The sequence below is a fragment of the Larimichthys crocea genome, chromosome X (genome assembly GCF_000972845.2).
Source record: "Larimichthys crocea isolate SSNF chromosome X, L_crocea_2.0, whole genome shotgun sequence".
Classification (NCBI taxonomy): Eukaryota; Metazoa; Chordata; class Actinopteri; family Sciaenidae; genus Larimichthys; species Larimichthys crocea.
The window spans coordinates 19,605,071-19,626,931 of record NC_040020.1 but is presented as its reverse complement, the minus strand read 5'-3'; the positions used below and the strand labels follow the sequence as shown (position 1 = coordinate 19,626,931).

Genomic DNA, 21,861 nt, shown 5'->3' with positions numbered 1-21,861 from the left:
AATACTCAGTTCATGTAGCTTTTTACAACTTCACATCAACGTGACGTCATGACCGGTGGCACCAGGTGATCAAAGATCGATCAAAGGGTCTCAACGAGAGACTAATTGTTGAAGTGGAACAACACACAATCATTTATGACACAACAGATGCTTTTTATAATCTGCTCCACGTCGGAGAAGCAAAGTCAGCTGTTTGTTGTTGTTGTTTTTTTATACACTGTTTATACGCGGGGTCTCGGGTATGTCCAGGATTCTCGCGTGATCTCGTGATCTCGCGTGAATACGGCCGGCTCGCTCCGCTGCCGTTCCGCGGCTGATCCGTGTCCGGTGTGAGTTGACGCCGGGCAAAGTACCGTTCCGCTTCCGTTCCGCTTCCGTTCCGCGTTCGGTGTGAGTCCCGTGTTAGCCATCAGACAGTATCAACAACACCAAGTTGGAGAGGGACACTTACCAAATAAACACACCTCTGTACATGAGGGAGCACGGAGCAGCACGCATATAGTCGCCCTACGGTGACACAAATACCATGAGCACGCAGAAAAGTTTGAGTGACCAATGTGCAAAAGCAGTGAGCAGCCATACCTGGCGGACCAAGTGACCGTTGGCCCGGAAATGACGCATCAAGGAGGACAGAGTCGCAAAAGGAACAGCTGATGAAGGAGTGCCACCTTTATACTGGCCCACCTCATTACAGCCTCCTGGTGTTAGGTACAAGCAGGGTCACCCAATAACCTAGCACCTCTATACTGCTACATAAGGATCAGTCTGTCAGGATCATCCTATCAGAATATAGCACAGTATGGGATCAGTATGGGACAACAAACTGTGCTGTACTGACACGAAACTAGAGGCCATTGAATTTTTAACAGTTCCTATGTGACATTTGTACAGGTCCAGTGGAGTGTTGCCACTGTGTTACAGAGAATGGCTGTACTGCACTGTACCAGATCCATGAGGAGTTTGAAAAGATCAAAATTTAGACATTTCAGTGTTTCAACACCAATGTGAAGCCAGAGAGACTGCAGACAGTTAAAAAAGCTTAAAAAACAACATATAAATCTGTTCTAGGTGTGTGTGTGTGTGCATATGTGTGTGTGTGTGTGTGTGTGTCCTCAGTGAAGTGTATCAGTCTCTGCAGTAGCTTCCAGCTGCAGCAGTCAGTTCAGTTTCTGTTCAGTCTGACTGAGGGAGGTTTTTGTACGACGCTTTTTCACTGTGTGAACACATGCAGACTGTTGATGTAAACTGCTGCATCTTCAGTCTGAACTCCACTGATGGTCAGAGTGAAGTCAGAGTTTGATCCACTGCCTGTAAAATGATCTGGAATCCCTGATTGTGATTGGTAGCATCGTAAATAATCTGTTTTGGAGTTTCTCTATTTCTCTGTTGGTACCAGGATAATTCATGGTAATTGTTATAAACAAAAACATTTTGACTGGTCCTACAGTTGATGGTGACGGAGCCTCCCACAGCAGAGCTCACTGCTCCAGGCTGAGTCACTGTGACCTGGCCTCTGGACTCTGAGGATACAGACACAAAAACATAAAGCAGCGCCATGGTTTTGTGGGCTTCATTTCAGAGGGACGGATGTTCATAGAGGAGAGGAGTTTGATTCTCTGGACTTTACCTGTGAAGCAGAAGCAGAGGAGAGTCCAGATGAGGACGGAGATCAAAGTCATGTTTCTGATGAGGAGGATCAATCAAAATCAGGTAAAAATGAGCAGTATTCGGAGCGGAGCACAATATGCAAATGTTATGTTAATGATCACCGCGTGACATCACGCAATCTCGTTTTAGTACTGTAATAAGCACAATATGGATGCTACAGCTAGCAGTATTATTGGTATTGTTCAGCCCTATATGTTTGAGCCACCAGAACCACAATCTGACTCGGAGTCAGAGGGCACTGACCAACCCCTGGATCAAATTTGTTTCCCAATTTAAAACAGAATGGCAAGTTTTTCTTCCTCCCATCTATCCTAGTTGTTGTGGTATCTTACGGGACTATATTACATTAGGCGGAGTGATATACTAGTCTCCAGGACCAGTGTAATAATACACTGTGCGGTTGTAATGTGTCTCTGTCGGTACCTGAAGGAAACCAATGTAAACTTTATCTCTGAGCCTCCTCATCATTGTGTGACTTGTGTGTTCATAATAATACTTCACTAGTTAGCAACCTGTATTACTGATTAGCATTACCTAGCCAACTGAAGTTATGCTATCAGTAAATCAGCAGCTACTCTCCACACTCCAACACTTTATGACTTATTTATGCATCCCCCTAGCATTTTGCTAATTAGCACCACTGACTAACTTCTATACTGTTGGGTTAGGGGGCGGGGCTATGTTAATGACCACCACGTGACGTCACACTTTTATTTGAATGTTTCAATGATGAAGCCTGGCTGTTCACTGATGATTCGTGCTTACATGTAGAGAACAAACACTTATCATCATTTATGAGGTTTTAACTTCAGACAAGAAATATTTAAGATATTTAAAACAGTAAAAGTCTCACATCTTCATCTAATGTGGAATAATTTGAACTATGGAACTTAAACGTTTTACTTTCTCATTTAAAAAATATGCATTGGACTAAAATGCGCCAGTTTTAACTTTTTATCTTTGGTACTGAAACCTATCTGTTGCCATGGTTACTGAGCTCAGAAAGCGAAGTGAAACATTTCATTCAATCTGAGGAAGATCAGCAGAAGTAGAAGCCTCCTCTGTTCAGTTTATCTCATATAAACTTTATTAATATTTCTCTCTGCGGTGGGTCGAGTCGTCCCCATTCTGGCTGTGCTGCCCCCCTCCAGTGAGGAGCTGCAGCAGGGGAAGGCCACGCTCATGTGTTGTCCTGTTCTTCAGCACTTGATTTAGATAAGGTAAAAACCTCAACAACAGATCAGAATCTGTCTCCCAGGGTAGACAGACATGTGACAGATGTTGTGTGCAGAACAGACCAACACAAAATCACAGTCTGGACTATCATGATGACAAAGTTATAAATACATGATAATCATAATACACAGATCAACAGCTTCTGTGTGTTGCTGACTGTAGAGACCAGACACGTGAGCTTGTGTTGGTGCTGTTTGTATACTTGTAACTTTATGAGGCTCTTAATGATATTTTGGCCACAATAACAGGAGCGTTGATTTATGAACATTGGCCCTGTTTGATAATAAACTACATTACAACCACAGCGGTGTTTCCGTGGAGTGTGCTCACTGTCTTTTCTGCTGTGTAAAATGCTTATCTGGATTGAATTGGGGGAGTTGTTGAGACAATAAGGAAACGTTCTCTGACAGTATTGGCTATAAACAGTGAGTGAAACATGAACACTTTGTTTGGATGTGATCACAGAGCAGCTTACAGCAGAATCAAATGAAGAAAAGACGATATGTTGAACAGTGAAGGAAACAACATGTGATCAGGAACAACTGAGATCTGCACTTCCAGTCTGATCACAGACATTTTAACCCTTCACACCTGATTTTTTCACATTTTCCTCTGAAGCAATAAGTCAAGCTGAATCAATTTGAATGTAAACTCACGTCTTTATTATATTTGGTTCATATCTGCTACAATGTACCGTATACAGTACACATAGGAAGGCCTCCAGTATGTTGTTTTAAATCAGTTTTCTACATTTAAAAGTCAAACTACTGGAGAACTCTTTCTTTATGTTTCATTTTACAGCTGAGGCTGAGCTGATTTGAGGTCAGTTTTGGTTTTGATGTCTTCCAAGCAGAGTTTGTTGAAACCCAGAGCAGATATGTTTATGTCAGCCATCAGGTCCAACATGTCAGCTGGAACAAACTCAAATCAACTCTTTCTATGTTTATTTGAGCATGTTAATATTACAGCAACTTCAGCTAAGTGAGGTCTGCATGTTTATAAATGAAGGTTTGAATTTAAGGTGGAATATACTCCACTTCCTGTTTAGTATGTCTGCCATGATGCTCTTTCTCTGTCACCTTCAAACTGTTCCTATTGGTTCATTTGAGTCAAGTGAGTTAACAGGACAAAGACACAATTGAAACACTGACAGCAATAAATATTGATTGTTTAGTGCAATGGATGTTTCAAGGGGTTCAAAGATGACACTGAGAAGTTAAAGGAGCCAAAAGTGTCAAACACACAGAGGACCTGGTTCAGAAGAATCCTACTGAGATTCATCTGCCTCATTATGAACAATGTCCCTCATCAGTCACTTGACAAACACATTTTTATTCTGTGTTCAAATCAGCACTAAAATACTCCAGTCATTCCAGTAACCCTGCTTATACCACCTTAAAAATCAAGGACACTTCATTTGAAGGAATTCTTAGGATCCATGTGAAACATTGAAGTCTCTGAGGTCCTGAACATTTTTGTGGAAGGAAGGAAAGTGAAGGAGGAGAGAGGATTATTATTTCAATCATTGATGTTGTTAATGTTGTTGTAGTTGCTGTTGTTGTTGTTGTTGTTGTAGTTGCTGTTGTTGTTGTAGTTGTTGTTATAGTAGTAGTAGTAGTAGTAGTAGTAGTAGTAGTAGTGGTAGTAGTAGTAGTAGTGGTGGTAGTAGTAGTAGTAGTTGTTGTTGTTGTTGTAGTAGTAGTAGTTGTTGTTGTTGTAGTAGTTGTTGTTGTTGTAGTAGTAGTTGTAGTAGTAGTAGTAGTAGTAGTAGTAGTAGTTGTTGTTGTTGTTGTTGTAGTAGTAGTAGTAGTAGTAGTAGTAGTTGCTGTTGTTGTTTTTGTAGTTGTTGTATTTGTTGTTGTAGTAGTTTTTGTTGTTGTAGTAGTTGTTGTAGTTATTGTAGTAGTAGTAGTAGTAGTAGTAGTTGTTGTTGTTCCTGTTGTAGCAGTAGTAGTAGTAGTAGTAGTAGTAGTTGTTGTTGTTGCAGTAGTTGTTGTTGTTGTAGTAGTAGTTGTAGTAGTTGTTGTAGTAGTAGTTGTTGTTGTTGTTGTAGTAGTAGTAGTAGTAGTAGTTACTGTTGTTGTTTTTGTTGTTGCTGTTTTTGTAGTTGTTGTTGCTGTAGTTGTTGTAGTTGTTGTTGTAGTAGTTTTTGTTGTTGTAGTAGTTGTTGTTGTAGTTGTTGTAGTAGTAGTAGTAGTAGTAGTAGTAGTAGTTGTTGTTGTTCAGTTGTTGTAATAGTAGTAGTAGTAGTAGTAGTAGTAGTTGTTGTTGTTGTTGTTCCTGTAGTAGTAGTAGTAGTAGTAGTAGTAGTAGTAGTAGTAGTAGTAGTTGTGTTGTTGTTGTTCCTGTTGTAGCAGTAGTAGTAGTAGTAGTAGTAGTAGTAGTTGTTGTTGTTGTTCCTGTAGTAGTAGTAGTAGTAGTAGTATTAGTAGTAGTAGTAGTTGTTGTTGTTCCTGTTGTAGTAGTAGTAGTAATAGTAGTTGTTGTTGTTTCTGTAGTAGTAGTAGTAGTAGTAGTAGTAGTAGTAGTAGTTGTTGTTGTTCCTGTTGTAGTAGTAGTACTAGTAGTAGTTGTTGTTCCTGTTGTAGTAGTAGTAGTAGTAGTAGTAGTAGTAGTAGTAGTAGTAGTTTTTGTTGTTCAGTTGTTGTAATTGTATTAGTATTAGTAGTGGTTGTTGTTGTTCCTGTTGTTGTTGTAGTAGTAGTAGTAGTAGTAGTAGTAGTAGTAGTAGTAGTTGTTGTTGTTGTTGCTGTTGTTGATGGTTAAATGTGGTTTCCACAGGTTCACATGTTTTATATGAGTCTGTCCTTGTTGTTATTCTACAGAAGAAATGTTTCCTGTGTGTCATAAAGAAAACATCAGATGAGTCATAATAAATGTTCTTTGGAATGATTAATGGATTTAATACGCAGACAAACATCTAATGACTTTCAAGGACACGAGGGAGGTGTCCTTTAAAATGACCTTCAGACTCCAAACAAATGAGGTTTGTAGTATCGCTCAGATAACACAGAGCTGCAAATGGTCAACATCTCTTTTTTTCATGTTGTCATACAGAAAAGTTCTGAGACATATAACTTTGTGTCATTTTCATGCCACTGACAGTCAATGAATACATTTAGACTAGCTCAGAGTCTTCTTGGAGTCTCTGGGTGAAGTCCTGGAAAAGATTCTGTCTCAGGACTCCATAGTTCTACTGGGAGACTGAGAAACTTAGAGGGGGTGATTGGGTTGGGATGAGATTCAGATCCTCCAAGTCTAAGGCCTTGATTGTCTGCAGGAAAACAGTGAATTGTTCCCCCTGGGTTGAGAGTGAATTTGCCCAAAACAAAGGACTTGAAGTATCTCAGGATCTTATTTAGGTTGTGAAATGGACAGGCAGATTGATGCAGCATCAGCAGTAATGTGGGTGTTGTACCGGACTGTTGTGGTGAAGAGGGAGCTGAGCTATAAGACAAAGCTTTAGATTTACTTGTCCATTTATGTTCCTCCTCTCACTTCATTTCCATGAGCTTTTGTAGAGACAGAAACAATGACACTGCAGATACAAGTGGTCAAAATGAGTTTCGTCTGTAGGGTGACTGCTCTGCCTTAGAGAAGGTGAGGAGCAACACATACAAATACTGTACCATACACCAATATGATTAACAAATAGAAAAAACATCCAGTATCAAGTAGAGCGATGCTAAGAGCAGCAGAATATAGATGTGATAATATGTGGCAGAAATGTTTGTTTTGTAGTTCATGTTACTGTAAATACAGTGAACTTCACACAGCACTATTGATTTGTTTCTCTACTGAGGCAGCTGACCACAGCATTTCCACTTGGAATAAATAACATGGATCATTTTACTAATAACATGGTTCACCTTCAACTGTGTTTCACATCACATTTGAGAGAAAGTTGTAAGATGTGTTTCTGTAGAGGAAAACATCATCCACTTTATTGTATCATATTATCATATCAGTAAGCTGTGTATCAGTCATATCACTATTATTTCTATCAGTGTTTCCTTATTGGCCTCATGTGGACAACCTAAAGTTGTATTTGAGGGAGAAAACAGGAAGACAAACATACTCACGTACAGACTGTGTTCAAAGATCAAAGTTGGTTCGTTCACGTGCTGCTCCATGTTACCTGTGGTTCAGGTGTGTGTATATAAAGAGCAGGACAGCCTCCTCATCATCACTGCATCACTCACCTGATACCTGAACATCAGCTCACATTTACCTGACAGGTAAGACACCCTCTCTCTCTCTCTCTCTCTCTCTCTCTCTCTCTCTCTCTCTCTCTCTCTCTCTCTCATTCCATGTTAGTAAATTCTTGAACTGTTTTGACGTCTCTGACTCCCAGCAGACATTCAGACTTGATCTTCCTTCATCCTCCTCATCATCTTCATCATGAAGGCTCTCCTGCTCCTCTCTGTTTTGCTCAGCAGCGTTCTTGCTATCACAGCTGCAGCAGGTCAGATCATTTTATTATATTTAGATCTTGTTGGGTTGTGTTGTTATTGTGTGGATCCAGACCCAGTGCTGCCACCATGTGGTCGTTAATAGAACACTCAGAACTCATGAAGCATGAAGTGTGAAGGTCAAATTCTGATTGAATCCATATGAGTAGGTCTGTTTCTGTCTGCTCTGCTGAGTCTGACTTGTCCAAACATTCCTGTAGAGGGTTCACATATTCTCCAGTAATCATGGCTGCTAGATCAAATCAAGACAAACAGCTCGACTCTGTATGACTGTGTTTGAATGCAGCTCAAGATGAACTTCAACACTTTATCACATAAATGATGCTGATGAACAAACAGCATACTCCGCTCTGATTTTCTGATGGTCACTCTTTCATGTGTAGCATACAGGAGAGGATATAAGTGACAGAAATCTGTTTCTCTAACAATGATTGTTCATCTAAATATGAATCATTCAGTGGATATAAACAACTCTATGTCACCCCCCCAACCCTTTTATTGTGAAGATCACAAGGTCCATATTTAAAAGTCTTCTTGTTTATATGAACACAACATGACTGAGTGCTCCTTCAAACACATGACAGTTCATTTGGGTTTGTTGGTTTAACACTCACTTGAATGGATTTCATGTCAGTAATTCTTTTTATAGCACATGAGGCTCTGTACTTTCTAGTTTGAATATTGTAATAAATCAATCAATGATATCAGAGATAGATGTTTTGTGTTTTCCTCTCAGTGGAAGCTGTTGAAGCTGCACCACAGGAGCTGCACGAGGACAACCAGTGTAAGTTGCTCTCAAACAGAAAACGACTGTAATGTGTGTTGTGTGATGTGATGAACACATTGTAGCTCAGCACACTGTAACAGAGCTTGTGTTTTCTGTTTCTGTCTCAGTGGGACAAAATGAAGTTGGAGTTTTTGTTCATGAAGGTAAAAAGCTGAAAGAGATTCATTCCATCGTGGGTCATATTAGTGATAGACTGTGATCAGAATGTGACTTTGTCTTTTAGAGGAAGAGCCTGACATGTTATCTGCTGGAGAGGTGGCTTCATCAGCTCAAGGTTTGTTGTCTTGAATGAAACATTGAACACTGAGTCTGTCCATGGACACAGTGAAATCAAGTGATGTGTTCAAGTCATGATGTGCTCCTCTCTCTCCTCTGCAGGTCGTTTCTTCACATGTCCCTCTGGTTGGGTGAGATACAAGAGCGGCTGCTATCTGTACGTGAGCTCCGGCAGATCCTGGAGCAGTGCTGCGGTACTTTAAATTCTTTACTTAAAGACACACTTGTAGTCCGAAGTGTATTTCTCTGCTCTTTATCTGACAAACTGACAGTCACTAATGTGTGTCTGCCTCCTTCCAGGCCTACTGTGCCAGTCTGGGAGCCTCCTTGGCTTCTGTCCATGATGTGTTTGATTACACTTTCCTCCAGGATCTTACCAAGAGAGCAGGAAGCTCCTACGCCTGGATGGGAGGATTCTACTTTCAGGTTATCAGACTTCTTACATCTTTAATAAAAAGATAAATCCATGTCAACACATATGTGTCAATCAAACCACATAACACATGAATCACCATCCTGGTTCAGCTGCATGGACATGAAAATGTGAGAGTAGAAGTCTGCAGCTTGTTACACTTCATGTGTCTTGTGTCCAGGGCTGGAGGTGGGTGGATCAGAGCTCCTTCAGCTACAGCTACTGGAGCTCACAGTCCTCTGCCAGCAGCTATCCGTGCATCTACCTTAATGCCAGAGGTAAGACAGAACATTGATCTGTCACTTCAACTCAACTTCAACTTTAGTAACATTCATCGAGCTCATAATACTTCTAGAATGAAGATAACTGTCTTTATAGTCTGACTTCATTCAGGCTTTAATGATTAGATTTGTAAAGGATTCATAAACTCAAGAATGCTCATGATTACAGTCAATATTAGGCTGTGGAATGTGAATGAATGCACTTTGTCTCTTGCAGCGGGCTGGTCCAATCATGGCTGCAGTACTACATGGCCATCCATCTGCATGAGGAGAGCTGATAGCTGCTAAACCTGACACCAGGATACAGCTGTGTGTACTGATCTTAATCATAATCATGTGAATGTGATGGAGGACATTTTGGATAAGTGTTAGCATTCAAATCTTTTTTTTTAAATTTTAGGTAAAAGAATGGGACTCTTCTCTCATGAAAGCTACAGACTTGTTGATGACTTCATGCTGTACATATGAAACTAAATGCTTCTTGCTTGTTGATACAAAATCATATTTGTAAAGAGGCCACAGTGATGATTTCTTTTTTTTACTTTGGAATACATGTTTTACAGAAATAAGAATTGTATTAGAAAGTGAAACACAGAAAATAAATAATAAACAATGTTTGGTGCATCATTGTGATTTCTTTGCTAACAGCGACATTAGCATGTGTTCTTCATTCATTCATTTTGCTACCCACATTAGCATAATTAATAGTGTCATGGGTGTATTGACACTAGCTCAGGCTACAGGTTATGTGGACAGGGATATTGCAGTGAGCCAACAGCTTAACATGAATGAAAAGCAGCACAGTTCCATTGTAAACTCTCAGAGGAGAATTAACTTGTTCATACATCCATCTTCACACTATCAGTGAGGATTAAGGTCTAAATATAACTGGAAACTAATCAAATCACTGTTAAGTGTAGCCCATTATTTTGCCACTGAAATAAAGCATTGTTTGGATTCTAACTGCAATAACACAGAGCCTCACTATAGCAAAGTACTAGGCCAAGTTTCATTTTAACTGGGCCAGGCAGAGATATAACAACACTTGCTGATTTGATTGCAACCTATAGAAAGTTGTTATGCACATTATCTAGTTCATCAAAATCCTCTTTTAACCATTGTCCCTAAATGTCCATAGATTCTGTATCGACATTTTATAAATATTAGTATATTTTGCTTATTTCATAAATAACCTAGTGGCCGATTGGCACCAAAGCTTTTACAGTCAGTGCGCATGAGAAATTACTGGTGGACGTTTTGTGTTATTCAGACATAATATACTTTGCATTATTTATTTTTTTCATGCTGCCTTGCACCCTAACACACTAACCTCTAACTAGACCCGCAAGTAGGTATTAACAGGTTCCAAACCCTCTGCAGACAGTACAGAGGCAATGCATGTTGAGAGCAGAACAGAGGTTGGAAAACATTGGAAAAAATATGGCTTCACCTTGTGGCCATTAATAAAATACCATCATAACTTTATTCACGTTGTTCAGTTGCCACAGATTTTGGGTCATTTGAAAAAAAAGATCTGTGATTGAATAAGTTCTGAAAAACAGGTGTACTTAAAGAGTGTTAGTGGCTGTATCATTCATAGTGCACTAGTGCACTGGAGCTGCTAGGAGCCATTAAAAGGCAGGAGGACACTGAGGGGGAAAAAATTCTATTGTATTCCTGCTCTCATCTGTGTGTTCAATAAAACAACAGAACAACAGAATTTACATCTGAGGTAAAAGTGAAACCATCATGTGTTGTTTATTCCTGGTTTCTTTATAAGGGTAGCTGTGGTGTATTGTATTTTGATGGAAGATGCAAAAAAAAAGCAGTGAGTTTAAATACTTTTCAGGTTTAATTTAAATATTCAATAAAGCTTGGAAATTCCTAAGTTAATATCACATGCCAAAGATATCATGCAAAGACACTCACACTTTCGTATTTAATATTGTACTTGCCCTGGGTAACATCACAACTATTGACACTGACATGAACATATAAGTAATGTTGAGGTAATGTATTATATAAAAGTGGCCCTGAATGCATAAAATTGCTAAAACTTAAATTACATTACTATTTTCAGAGAAACCTGAACACTGTCAGACTATTGGCTGTAGTTGTAATGTTCAATAGAAAATGCCCCAGAGTCACTGGACCTCATGATGGTCTCGTTATGTCGGAGTGACAACTGTGAACGGTAAAACCCGTTGCTTTGGGAATCCAGTGGGCTGTCCGACACCTACAATATATGACAGAGAGAGAGAGAGAGAGCTATCACACATATTGTCATCTGCCTGACAACATGTCTTTTCATTCCATTTTGGTGATTTTCAGTGTTAAGTGTATACATACAATAGTACAAACATTGAATTCAAGTATACAACTTACCTAATTCAGGAGCCCCACCTATGCTGTTTACTTCAGTTAACATTTCGTGGTTAGAGCTACACTAATTGCTACAGAGTTTTATCACACAAATCTAACCACCCTCAGATCATCAGAGACTTTTAGCCAGGCGCCAGGATCTTTTCTCTCCCGGTGCTAAGGTGGGGCTTGACCGATAAGTGGGGGTGCTAAGAAAATAATTGATTTTCATGACTTCAGTTACTTTATAAGAAGGTTCACGTGCAAAGGTGACAGATTCAGCACTGGACAGCGCCCATTTGCCTGTCAATAATCAGAAAATACATCCAAAATGCGACAAGTGTACTGTCTTTATTCCAAATGTATAAAAAAACAACAACTATGCATTGGCAACATTGTTTTGGATCACAACATCATAACTTAAGAAATTCAATTTATAGTGAAATTTATAACATAGGATATAAATTGCACACACTAATGATTCGGATCACATTTAGAAAGTAATATTTTGTGTCACATCTACAGATATATAACACCAGCAGTTATGTCCTTAGAGGTTAATGTTTAGTGCATTCAAATGCTTTGTTATGTCAACCAAGAAAGCCTAATCTGGCAGCCACACAGTATATGACAATCCTAGCAGGCCATAAATAATATTTAATAATAATATAATAATTATAAAAACTAAGCTGCGGTCCGCATGAAATCTGAGCATGGGCCGTGATTGGCCCCCCAGGCCAGACTTTGGCACCAGACAGCAGTCAAAGTTAGAGACTAGCTGGTGAACATAGTTAAGCATTCAGCAACTAAAAGAGACATATTTGTTATATTTATTATCATAGTGGGTGGTTACCAAAACAAAGGAGTGCTTGCCAAATATGGACTTACATTCAAAATTATTAAACACCTGTTAGTCTTTACAACTTTAAAAGGTGATAATTAGTCAGGGTGGTGTTTTTAACTCATGTTAGGTCCAACAAAACATTAAAAATAAATTAATATAGCTTGGGTTGAGAAATTATATATTTGTAATTGTGACTGACTAGGTCTTATCTAATGAAGTGTGCATCATATTGTCATCACATTGTCATCACTTATCTCAGGAACTGGGTATTTTACCTCTTCAAATTTCTTGGCCTTGTACTGCTCTGCTCCTTTCAGGAAGTTCAGCAGTATGATGTCACACAGCACCGTGCCCTACAAATAACAATAATGAAGTAATGGGTCATTTTGTATGGAAGCACATTGCATTCACTGGATTAAAAAAAAATTAAAATTAGACACCTAATCTCTCTAATGATAAAAGATCTTGTAATTACAAGAAAAGAATTACGAGAAAAGATCTCATAATTACAAGATCAGGATCTGGATCTCGTAATTATGAGATGAAGAAAGGTGCCACTTTGGCACTTTGGTAAAGTTGGAAAGATATTGGCAGATTAGAACTTCCGGGATCAATAACTAGTAAAACGTTGTTAAAACACAAAACACGCATATTTTCAACCGTAGTAAGATAGACAACGAGCTACAACCTAATTTTCATCAAAACGAGCCATCCTCAGAGCTACACCAAGAACATTAGTGTTTACGTACAGCCAGCTGTGAGAGCAGTGCGCAAGGACCTACTACAAAGTGCAACACCGAAAACAGATAATGCAAAAATATTCAATAACTTCACTATAATACAGGGTAGTGTCACCAAACTCACTACATACTTCATTGATCTCCTACAGATTACACTACAGCACTTATTTGGGAAAATAAGGACTGATTATTGATCTTAACATTAATCAATATCTTCAATGTGATACAGTGTAGTGTCACCAAAATCACTACACACGTCATTGATCTACTAGAGATTACACTACAACACTTGGTTTGAAGTGTTGAAGTTTTTCATAGTTTGAGGGAATTTTTATTAGGAATTATATTCAATAATACTAGGTTTTGACTGACCACCAGGGATCCTGGTGTTTGAGGAGAATTTGGGACCACTACACTTTATCTTACAATTAAGACAATTAAAAAGGAAGACAGATTACACTAGAAGTGTTGTATTGTAATCTGTAGCAGACCATTTAAGTGTGTATCATGCTGCTGTATCATATTCAAGTTATTGATTAATATTCCCAATTAAAAAATCCCAGAAATTATGACAAGTCCTTATTTTCCCAAATAAGTGCAGTAGTGTATCTGTATCTGTAATCTTAAGGATATCAAGTGAAGAAGGGTAGTGATTTAAAATATATATATATATATAATATATATATATATATATAATCATATAAATATATATACTATATATATATATCTATATATATATATTTATGGGCTGTGCCGTCACGATTACCTTTGACATATTTGAATGAAGTCTGAATATATTGAATGAAACCTTGAATATATTGAATGAAGTCTGAAATATATTGAACGAAACCTTGAATAATTGAATGAAACTTTGAATATATGGAGTGAACCTTGAATCTATTGAAAGCAGTCTGAATTGGAATGAAAACTTGAATATGATTGAAATAAACTGCAATATATGGAATATCTGAATATATTGAACGAAACCTTGAATATATGGAATGAACTTTGAATACATTGAATGAAGTCTGGAATATATTGACGAAACTTGAATATATGAATGAGTCTGAATATATGGAATGAAACTTTGAATATATGGAGTGAACCCTGAATATTTGGTATGAAACTTCTGAATATTAGAGTGAAACCTTGAATATATATAAGAGAAACTTCTCACTGACGTCAACTTCGCGGCAGTGCCTGCAGCCATCTTGTGATAACAGTCTGTAAAAGCGAAAGACAATGAGTCAGGCCGCGCAAGTCTAGTTGCAGCGATATTAAACAATGAGGACATGATAAATACACTGCGAATGCGTGCCGAAATCCTCCCGAAAAAGCTCAATTTCTAACCGTGGTAGGCCTACAACAGGCATAAAGTTTCGCCATAATCTCATTATGCATTTGTCTGTCTGTCCCGCAGTCCGCTGTGTGAGTAGCTTGGCCCAAAGCTGACAATGTGTCGGGATCATAAATACGTTCAATACTAAACTAAATATTCACCCTGCATGATCTATGAATGTGGGCGATGCTTTATGTATCTAAACAATTTATGAAGAGCTTCTCTTTCAGTTCATGAAATCCCTGTAGCCGCAGCAGCTCATCCTCCAGTCCCCGGAGAATGCCCGCGTCAGAGCGCAGTGCCATTACGCACAGGCCCATTCACTGTTTTACCTTCATTAAATCACCTGAAAACTATATAAAGCGAACCATACAGTGTCTTGGACCCTTTCTTGTGTATGGGTGGAGATTGTGCACTGAGTCAGGGTCGGACTAGGAACAAAGTCCGGCCCTGGCATTTTTCTCGACCGGCCCATCATTGGAGCCGTTTGGTGTTTAGTTCGGTAGTTAAGCAAACCGCTCCATATGTGAAGGCTCGCTGCGGGGGCGCAGGTTCGACTCCCGATCTATGCGGCCCTTTACCGCATCTAACTCGGATTTCTCTGCTCCTCCTTTCCTCTTTTTAGAACTCTGTCGTCCATAATTTATTGAAATTAATATTCGTGCAACATACAGTATGAAGTTTTATCATAGACTGTATATGAGTCTATCCTGCTTCGGTTTCACATAAACCTAGCGGCTGCATGGACGCACCATTTGATTGGCCAGGGGAGGGGGGTTGTAAATCGTAACTTGTGACCTGTCATGTAAGAGGCAAATATTAACCGATATTAGCCAGGCAACCACAAAGCCTATTCCAAATGATGCAAATGGGCCGCAAGTCCATTTTTGGGATGCTGGGCAATGTTGCAAAGGCACAAATAAAATACATACATACAAAAAAACATCGGAGGCCACCGGCCCAAATGGTGCCGAGATGGACCGGCCCATCTGGATTGCCGGGTATCACAGACTGCCAGTCCGAGCCGGCACTGGGGTGTTGGGGGGCACTCCTGTGAGGTTGAAGGCATCGAGGTTGCCGGATAAACACTGTCTGGCCTGTTTTATGTCTGCCACGATTAAAAGGAGCGAACTTCCTGTGCAGGAAACACGGTATTGATCAGGGGTATCGGCGGGATTTTGGCCCGTACACGCAGGGTTAATGATCGCTCATAGTTATAATATGCTGCAACGAGAGTGAGCGGACTGACTGTTTGTCACTCACTTAGCTATAGCATCCACACGTAACAAGATGCCGGGAGTCTGACTCAGTCAAGTTTCATCATATGCAAGGTTTCGTTACAATAGTATGCGACTTCATCAAGATATTCAAGTTCATTCCAATAATTCAAAGTTTCATTCCATATATTCAAGGTCTTCAATAATTCAACGTCTCATCATAGATCAAGGTTCACAAAACAAAGTTTCATGCAAGTACAGCTTCCAGTCAATATAGGCAAGTTAAGAGATATGCAGTCTTCAACTAACTTCAGACTTCATCAATATACCGTCCAAAGGGTTACATTTGCTTCGTGAACGGCAGCAATGTCTAATAGATAGATTAGATACTATAGGTTGATGATATACCTACTATAGATACCCTATATAGAGATTAATATAATATGCAGATATATATATATAATATAGATTATATATACAGACATCGAGATTGAGGGGGGGATGGGGGGGGGTGGATGGCAAAGTATCCCTCCTTCTACAAATGGTCATCCCTTCTTCCATCCTTGATGGCATTTATCAATGCGTGTGAAAATTACTTATATTAACACGGAATAGAATACATTCGACATTTAGGGGGGGCTTTATGAAATCAGTCTATTACCATGTCAGCGGTTTCAAATGTGGAGGCGCGCCTCCCTTGGGGGCGCAGAGGACGTTCAGGGGGAGGCGCGGCGGGGGAAAAAATAAAATATCTTACAAAGATATGTGTGTCATCACTGTACGATGAAAATCGAGAGCTAGCCCCCAAAGAGTAGCAACAAATCCACAAAACGACCAGTATGTCTGATCTTTGCTGTTTGTGTCAAAAGTCTATTTCAGCGCGAAGAAACTGCTGCTAAGTGTCTCCTGCTATGTCTCCTGCTAATGGTCTCCTTCTAATGCTCCTGCGCATATGGCCTCCTGCTATGTCTCCTGTTAATGTCTCTGGCAAGTGCTCTGCTAATGTCTCCTGCGTTAATGTCCTGCTGCTAATGTCTCCTGAGATGTCTCTGCTAAGGTCTCCTGCCTAGTGTCCTGCCTAATGTCTCCTGCTATTGTCTCTGCTAATGTCTCTGCTAATGGTCTCCTGCTAATGTCTCTATGCTAATGTCTCTGCCTAATTTCCTCCTTCCTATAGTGCTCCTGTAATGTCTCCTGCTATTCTCCGGCGTATGTCTCTGCTATGTCCTCCCCTGCTAATGTGTTGCTAATGTCTCCTGCTATGTCTCTGCTAATGTCTCCTGCTAATGTCTCCTGCTAATGTCTCTGCTTTAGTTTGAATCAGTCATGAAGCTCCTGGTTGTTACATAAAGACAAAGAGGCTTTGACAGTGAAGTGTGACCTCTTGCTGCAATATACTACCTTTGGGTTTACTTCATTCTGGATCGTCATTGGTGGGTCAAAGGTGGATGTGGGCGGTACTAATAGATTCTCCTAACTCTGATTGGTCGACAGGTGACAGGTGTCAATCATCCACACTCTGTGTTGTTTTAGCTGCTACCTGCTGCTTCATATTCTTTAATACCGCTTGTTTCAAACATCGCGTCGTCTTAAAACTCGAAGTCTTCTTTCCTCCTCCTTAAATTGTGTTTTTTTAAGTGAAGATGTGTTTTAACAAAAATGTGTTTAAATGTGTTTAAATATGTTTAAAAACACACAACGATGTTAAAAACATACACAAAGTTGTGTTTAAAAAATATTTGAGCACATTCACAAATAAAGATATTTAAAATGTTTTTACAAATATGTTTAAAAAAGATGTGAATGACATGATGTCCATAGTTAAGTGGTTATTGTTTCTTTCCGATAAATAGTATTGTCTTGTGCAGGCCATGCAACTGAGAATGCAAGCTATGAATCAGATGGGATTTAGGATTTGCCATGTCTAGCAAGTCACCCTAAAATTGTCTAGAATGCAGGAAACTGCATCTAAGAAATACAAAATTTTCTGGGGGAGGACCCCCAGCTCTGATTTCCAGAGTAAAACTCACCACTCCCACTGATGTGAACGCTGCCACCATGTTGATGAGTGTCGGGATCATGTTAAACTTCCCTGCCTATGAATACAAAATATATTATATTAATAATAATAAAAAATTAATATGTAAATAAGCAGCAACACTAAACACAGCCTCAGAGATGGACAAAGGCTAGTTTTCATGCACTTAAGCCTGCATTCACTTAGTACAGCTCTGTGTTGTACTATAATAAATTAACTTTGAACTTTGATCCTTGAATAAATGGGGAGAACATGCAAACTCCACACAGAAAGACACTAGTCTGTATCCAAACATATTGATGATAGCTGATCAAATTTTACTAATCGTTGCTAATTTATCGATCAATAATGTTCAAAAAGATAAAATATTGTGCGTAAAACTCTCAACCAGTGCCATGAAATATATTTTAGTATTTAGTAACTGACCTGTCCATATCTTGGTCATTGCTCCTAGTGCTTTGCATATACACATACTCAACATTATGCTCTTTAGACAATTCACTCAATATAAACTTGTTATGTTAGCTGATCCTGACACACTAAGATATATACTCACATTTCCATTGACTAGAACATCAAACCTAATAGCATAGGCTTTGACCAGAATGCGGTAGTCTGTCCCATTCTCCATTTTAAAGTATTTGGCAAACCTGCACATTCAAATCACACATAGTAAAGCACATAATTATTTTTTTTATTTACTTGCATTCCTGAACAGAAGAATTTGTTTTAGTGGTTGAATGTTATGCTTGATTAATTTGTGACTTCTCAGAGAAGCCTGTTGAGTCAGATCAATCTGGATAAAAAAAGGTGAATTCAGTTTAAAATTCCTCATTCCTGTTCAAGATGGTAAAACATTGAGAGCTCACTGAAAATGAAAGAGTCCACATTAAAGAACTTCATGATGCTGGATGGTTTCTGACAAGTGGTCTAATAAATGTGTATAAGCACTCTATATATGAATGCATACAATTAATATTACTTGCAGGCATTTGGACCTCAGGCAAAAAGCCCAACGTATACTTTTAGTATGGCCAAAAATGCCCACTATGTGCCAAAACAATTCCAAGACCAGGAGTCCAAATTAGACATAGTCAAGACTGAGAGAGAAAAAATGCTCCTCTTCAAGACCATTTACTTTCTGTTTTAGATTCAGTATATTTTCTATTTCAGGATGATCATTCTTCACTCTTCACTCTTGTTTGTAAAAGCATGTGCAGGGTAACAACACTGTAGGATCAAATTAGATTATATTTTTATACACTCAAGATGATAGATGAGTCTTTTTATTGTAGTGTATCAATGACTTTCTGTATGCAAGTAAACAATTTCTCTTTTTTTTATGTGTGCATTTGTATTCATTACTTCAGAATAAAACGTATATTTATAGACTTGGTCAAAACCAACTAGAACAGAGCCCAATGGCCAAATCCGAGACAAGTGCGAGTGCAAATACCAACAAATCAAAGTCCAAGACAAGTTTGAGACAATAGAACAACATCGTGTCCAAGACTGGAATCAAGTTCTAAAGCGCTGGAAGTAAGGCCCAAAACATCCACCAGTAACATTAGAACGCTCAGAAAAACTTACTAGTAGTACAAGTGATGGTAAAAATGTCTACTGACACTACTAGTTACACCCATAATAGGTATGTGACCTTACTAGTACTACTAGTGGACACTGACGCTCCCTCTAAAGTTATAGTACACATTTTGAGCCAGTAAGTACTACCAGCAAGATCTTTTTGACTTTACTCATAGAACTGGAGAGCAATAGGAAGCCTCAATGCACACTTTTCCCACCTCCTCATTTGTATCAGTATTAGTAGTATTAATAGACATTTTAAACCCCATTAGTATAACTAGTTTTAAGATTGATATGCCTTTACAAGTTGTACTAGGGTGCAGTTGAGCCCTACTAGTAGTACTCTGTCATGTTGTCAATGACTCAATAGCTGGAATGAATTTCATGGCAGTCTGACTAGTAGTTATTTATTCTTTGTCAAGTTTTCTAGATGAATGATATCAGTTCAACCATATAGCTAAATACCTGAAATTGTAGCCTGGTGAGACAGCATTCTTCTGTGACATGGCATCCAGTCGGGTGAATGAGTATGAGGGGTTACATTGGTCATCTGACTTGTCCAGATCACATATCCAGCCGATCTTTATTCCAATCACTCCTCCCTGACAGAAACATTCAAATTAAAGAGGTTCATGAATGAGTGTGTTTGTGATTAATATCTCCTAATATTCTCTGTCTCCCATGTCTCCTAGGCAGTGTTCTAGTGGTCTAAGGGTAGAAGCTCATCCCTCAGACAGCTTGTATTGTCCTTGAGTCTTGCTGTGACACTATGAGGCTTATGACAGTTACGTTATAAATTAGAGATTGACTTACAACTTGAGTCCCCCTTAAATCACAGAAATGTTGGCGTCACAAAAATAAGGATGAAACTTCACTAATCTGAGAGTTGAATTACTCAAGACATGACTGAAAAAAATCTCTCTAGACTTAAAAGCAAAAATGAGACAAGTTAGAAGCATTGCATAAATGATACATACTGTGCATCATTATTAGGCCTATGCACAGGAATGATAAGATTTCAGTTAAGAAAAAGAAAAACACTGACACAGCCATTCAAAAGCTCTGAGAGAGCAGAAAAATCACCTGTCTTGACTTGCAGTTTTCCTGCATGACTGACTTGACCTCAAAACCTGAAAATATGTCCTGACTCTACCTTGTCTGCCAGTTTAGTGAAGTTCTGTTGCGCATAGCGGACGACATCCCCCACTTTGAAGATGGGGCAGTAAGTGTTGTTGATCATGTCAAAGTTACATTTTTTGATGTAATCGTCAGTGATGGTTGAAAGGAAGTTGCCCCTGCACACACACAAGTATCATTAATCAACATATTAGACCACATTAGTTCAGTCATCGTCATCATCCATAAACTATACAAACATTGTCATACTTGGTGTAGTTGAAGGTTGGGAATCGGATGCTATTCTTAATGAAAATAGTGAAATTCTCCACTTCCATCATTGGCGTACTGAGAGAGGGAAATGAGCAGAGAAGGAGAAAGACAAACATACAAACAATTTAAATTTGGTATTTATCTTAAGCCAGCTTACATCTTTCACCTTTATAATGCTATAGAAAGTGTGGTGTTTCCAATGCACCGGTGCAGCTCCATATTGTATTGGACTAAAAACAGAAATCTCAGATATCTCAAAAGTTACACAATTAGAGCACTATATGGCATGCAACAATATGGTCTTACGTCTTGATGGTGTCGATCTCAGCAGGACACCATCCCTTTATCTCACACATCTTGATAGTGGAGTTGAAAGGAACACATTTCCCTGTAAGAATTCCTGAGGGGGGAAAAGCTTTTTTAAAAATTGGAAATGCAAGAATACATTTGGAATATCAGCTCTGTGCACATATGCTCTGCTGCAATGATAGGAATAATTGTTTTTATCTAATACCGTGTAGTAGAAATGAGCAGATGAGATCTCACCATAACTTCCTGGTTTGTTGAGGTACCTTGTACAGTTACTGTCCTGGGTACAAGCATACTTCTTCTCACTCTGGATAACACACACACACACATATACACACACACACACACACACACACACACACACACACACACACACACACACACATTAAAGTTGCATTAATAATTCATTTTATTCTAATAACAGAACATATGCGAAGTGAAATGTGAAAGTATGCAATACCAATCAATTCAGTGTCATAAGATATCTGTGTGTTAAGTAAAATGTGATGAATTCTCATACATTTAAAAGAATCTGTCATCATAATTGATTATTATGTAAGAAGCAAAAATGTAGATAATTACAAGTCAAATCTGTCTGTTTTATGAATTAAATCTTAATATGTAAAACCTACATGATATATTAAGTATAAAAAAAAAGACAAAAAAATATATATATTTTAACTGTTGGATGAAAGCAATGAGTTATCATGTTCATGTCCATCAACAATCCACTGATACAGCCATTAGCATTATAAATGCATTATAATTCACAACATATGCACCTATAACACACCATAGATGTGGTCTTCATTACAATATTACTGAAGTAAAATACTATATTGTCATAAAATGAGAGAGATGGATCTTGATAAAATATTCATCCATTTCTGAAGAAAAACTTTCTTTCA

The 21,861-nt window shown here is 38.7% G+C and overlaps 2 protein-coding genes across 4 annotated transcripts in view; one reads left to right on the top strand and one right to left on the bottom strand.

Moving 5' to 3' along the window:
* Positions 1-7,044: 7,044 nt before the first annotated feature.
* Positions 7,045-9,736, top strand: LOC109140970 (ladderlectin-like). 3 transcript variants are annotated; one of them, XM_027283475.1, is made up of 10 exons: positions 7,045-7,142; positions 7,262-7,369; positions 8,113-8,160; positions 8,271-8,306; positions 8,387-8,437; positions 8,542-8,633; positions 8,740-8,865; positions 9,033-9,129; positions 9,350-9,441; positions 9,533-9,736. In XM_027283475.1, exons 2-9 carry the CDS (start codon positions 7,306-7,308, stop codon positions 9,418-9,420), a joined length of 585 nt encoding a protein of 194 aa, XP_027139276.1. In that variant the 5' UTR covers positions 7,045-7,142; positions 7,262-7,305; the 3' UTR covers positions 9,421-9,441; positions 9,533-9,736. The 3 variants fall into 3 exon arrangements, with proteins under 3 accessions (XP_027139276.1, XP_027139274.1, XP_027139275.1); XM_027283473.1 differs by having other exon boundaries at positions 9,350-9,736; XM_027283474.1 differs by having other exon boundaries at positions 7,059-7,142; positions 7,259-7,369; positions 9,350-9,736.
* Positions 9,737-11,041: 1,305 nt separating this feature from the next.
* Positions 11,042-21,861, bottom strand: part of p2rx3b (purinergic receptor P2X, ligand-gated ion channel, 3b) — a 31,429-nt gene continuing 20,609 nt past the window's right edge. Inside the window, exons 4-12 of the mRNA XM_027282603.1 lie at positions 21,191-21,260; positions 20,951-21,044; positions 20,642-20,719; positions 20,418-20,550; positions 19,721-19,857; positions 18,228-18,321; positions 17,664-17,729; positions 12,613-12,690; positions 11,042-11,368 (exon numbers count right to left, since the gene is read on the bottom strand). Of these exons, the coding sequence (XP_027138404.1) occupies positions 11,234-11,368; positions 12,613-12,690; positions 17,664-17,729; positions 18,228-18,321; positions 19,721-19,857; positions 20,418-20,550; positions 20,642-20,719; positions 20,951-21,044; positions 21,191-21,260 (885 nt within the window). The 3' untranslated portion in view covers positions 11,042-11,233. The remainder of the gene's footprint in view (positions 11,369-12,612; positions 12,691-17,663; positions 17,730-18,227; positions 18,322-19,720; positions 19,858-20,417; positions 20,551-20,641; positions 20,720-20,950; positions 21,045-21,190; positions 21,261-21,861) is intronic.

What these genes read in the sequence shown, in the direction of transcription:
- LOC109140970 (XM_027283475.1), top strand. Translation starts at nt 7,306, where the DNA reads ATGAAGGCTCTCCTGCTCCTCTCTGTTTTGCTCAGCAGCGTTCTTGCT. An exon ending in GATCCTGGAGCAGTGCTGCG is followed by an intron (nt 8,634 to 8,739) that starts GTACTTTAAATT and finishes GCCTCCTTCCAG; the next exon opens with GCCTACTGTGCCAGTCTGGG. An exon ending in TGGGAGGATTCTACTTTCAG is followed by an intron (nt 8,866 to 9,032) that starts GTTATCAGACTT and finishes TCTTGTGTCCAG; the next exon opens with GGCTGGAGGTGGGTGGATCA.